The sequence below is a fragment of the Larus michahellis genome, unplaced genomic scaffold (assembly GCF_964199755.1).
Source record: "Larus michahellis unplaced genomic scaffold, bLarMic1.1 SCAFFOLD_34, whole genome shotgun sequence".
Lineage (NCBI taxonomy): Eukaryota > Metazoa > Chordata > Aves > Charadriiformes > Laridae > Larus > Larus michahellis.
This window is the reverse complement of record NW_027436399.1, coordinates 1,083,399-1,085,364: the sequence shown is the minus strand read 5'-3', so window position 1 is coordinate 1,085,364 and position 1,966 is coordinate 1,083,399. Positions and strand designations below refer to the sequence as shown.

Here is a 1,966-nt window from a genome sequence, read left to right as displayed (position 1 = left end):
GTGGTTTTTACTAGCCAGGTGTGCGACCATTGCCCTGTGGAAGCTTCCCTGGGGTGTCCTGCACACACAGGACCTGACAAGAACCTGCTCTACTGGTCCTTCCTGTCTTTCCCAGGAGCCCTGGCTGGGCGAGGGACCTGCTGCTTGTCCCCCCCTGGACACTCACACAGTTAAGCTGCACACAGGTGTTTTCGATTGCGGGGCGCTTTCCTGGGCATTTCCTTGACAGCAACTTTGGAAGAAGGCCTGAGCCTTCAGGCACCGCCCTGCGGCAATGCCACGGTGTGACGGAGGAGCTGTTGGGGAGGCCAGCTCTGCCGGAGAAGCGCCCAGTGCCTGTCCCTGCCTGTGGGGACAGGACAGCACACAGCAGGAGTATGAGCTGCCAGAGCACTCGGTCCTTACAGCAACACCTGCGCTCAGCAGGAGAGTGTGGAAACAGAAAGAGAATAAGTCTGAAAAGAGCAAGGCTGGTGCTCCCTGACAGTGCTGCTGTGCTGAGACCCTTTCCCCTCCACCTCTGCTCACAGGCACAGCCCTGCAGCTCCAGAGCAGGTCCCAAAGGAAGGATCTTGGGCAAACAAGTCGCTAGAAGATTCTTTCTTTTGTTTAAAGACACAGAGAGCACTGGTCCTCTTTTACAATGTCTGTGGGATTCACAAGTTAAGGTAGATGCACAATTACAAACAGCAAAAATGATGACACTTCTTTGTGGACAGCATTATACAAAGAAAACCAATGCCAAAATCACAAACTCAAACCAAATCTGGTCATCAATTTCCACAGGGCATCCTTGAGCTCCTGGTTCCTCATGCTGTAGATGAGGGGGTTCACTACTGGAGGCACCACTGAGTACAGCACAGCCATCACCAGGTCTAGAACATGGGAAGAGATGGAGGGGGGCTTCAGGTAGGCAAACACGGCAGTGCTGACAAGCAGGGAGACCACGGCCAGGTGAGGGAGGCACATGGAGAAGGCTTTGTGCCGTCCCTGCTCAGAGGGGATCCTCAGCACGGCCCTGAAGATCTGCACATAGGACAGCACGATGAAAACAAAACAACCAAATGCTAAACAGACACTAACCACAACAAGTCCAACTTCCCTGAGGGAGTCGGAGTGTGAGCAGGAGAGCTTGAGGATCTGGGGGATTTCACAGAAGAACTGGTCCAGGGCATTGCCCTGGCAGAGGGGCAGGGAAAATGTATTGGCCGTGTGCAGGAGAGCATTGAGAAACCCACTGCCCCAGGCAGCTGCTGCCATGTGGACACAAGCTCTGCTGCCCAGGAGGGTCCCGTAGTGCAGGGGTTTGCAGATGGCAACGTAGCGGTCATAGGCCATGATGGTGAGAAGAAAATACTCTGCTGAAATGAAAAAGAAAAACAGAAAGACCTGGGCAGCACATCCTGCGTAGGAGATTGCCCTGGTGTTCCTGAGTGAATTGTCCATGGATTTGGGGACAGTGGTGGAGATGGAGCCCAGGTCAAGAACAGAGAGGTTGAGGAGGAAGAAGTACATGGGGGTGTGGAGGCGGTGGTCACAGGCGATGGCGGTGATGATGAGGCCGTTGGCCAGGAGGGCAGCCAGGTAGATGCCCAGGAAGAGCCCGAAGTGCAAGAGCTGCAGCTCCCGTGTGTCTGCGAATGCCAGGAGGAGGAACTGGGTGATGGAGCTGCTGTTGGACATCTGCTCTTTCTTAGCATGGGGGCCTTGTCCAAAGGAGGAAAAAAACAGAAAAAAAATTAGGACAGATGCCTTATAGCAAAGACAGTCTCCTTTTCTGTGTGTTTTTGATTTTCTACCATCACGTCTGGTAACTGTTCTTTTTAGGGGAAGAAATCCTCATTTTTATGACTGAAAATGTGGTGTCTTGAGAAAGGACAGGACACAGGGCTCTAATCTCTGTGGTTTAGTGCAAAGCCAGGAGAGCTGCAGTGTCCATCAGTCTTTTCTCCATCTGCCCTGCGCT

The 1,966-nt window shown here is 53.1% G+C and overlaps 1 protein-coding gene across 1 annotated transcript; it reads right to left on the bottom strand.

Moving 5' to 3' along the window:
* Positions 1 to 747: 747 nt before the first annotated feature.
* LOC141737315 (olfactory receptor 14C36-like) lies at positions 748 to 1,683 on the bottom strand. The gene has a single exon (XM_074571995.1). The coding sequence runs from the start codon at positions 1,681 to 1,683 to the stop codon at positions 748 to 750; it is 936 nt and encodes a 311-aa protein (XP_074428096.1).
* Between the last annotated feature and the right edge of the window lie 283 nt (positions 1,684 to 1,966).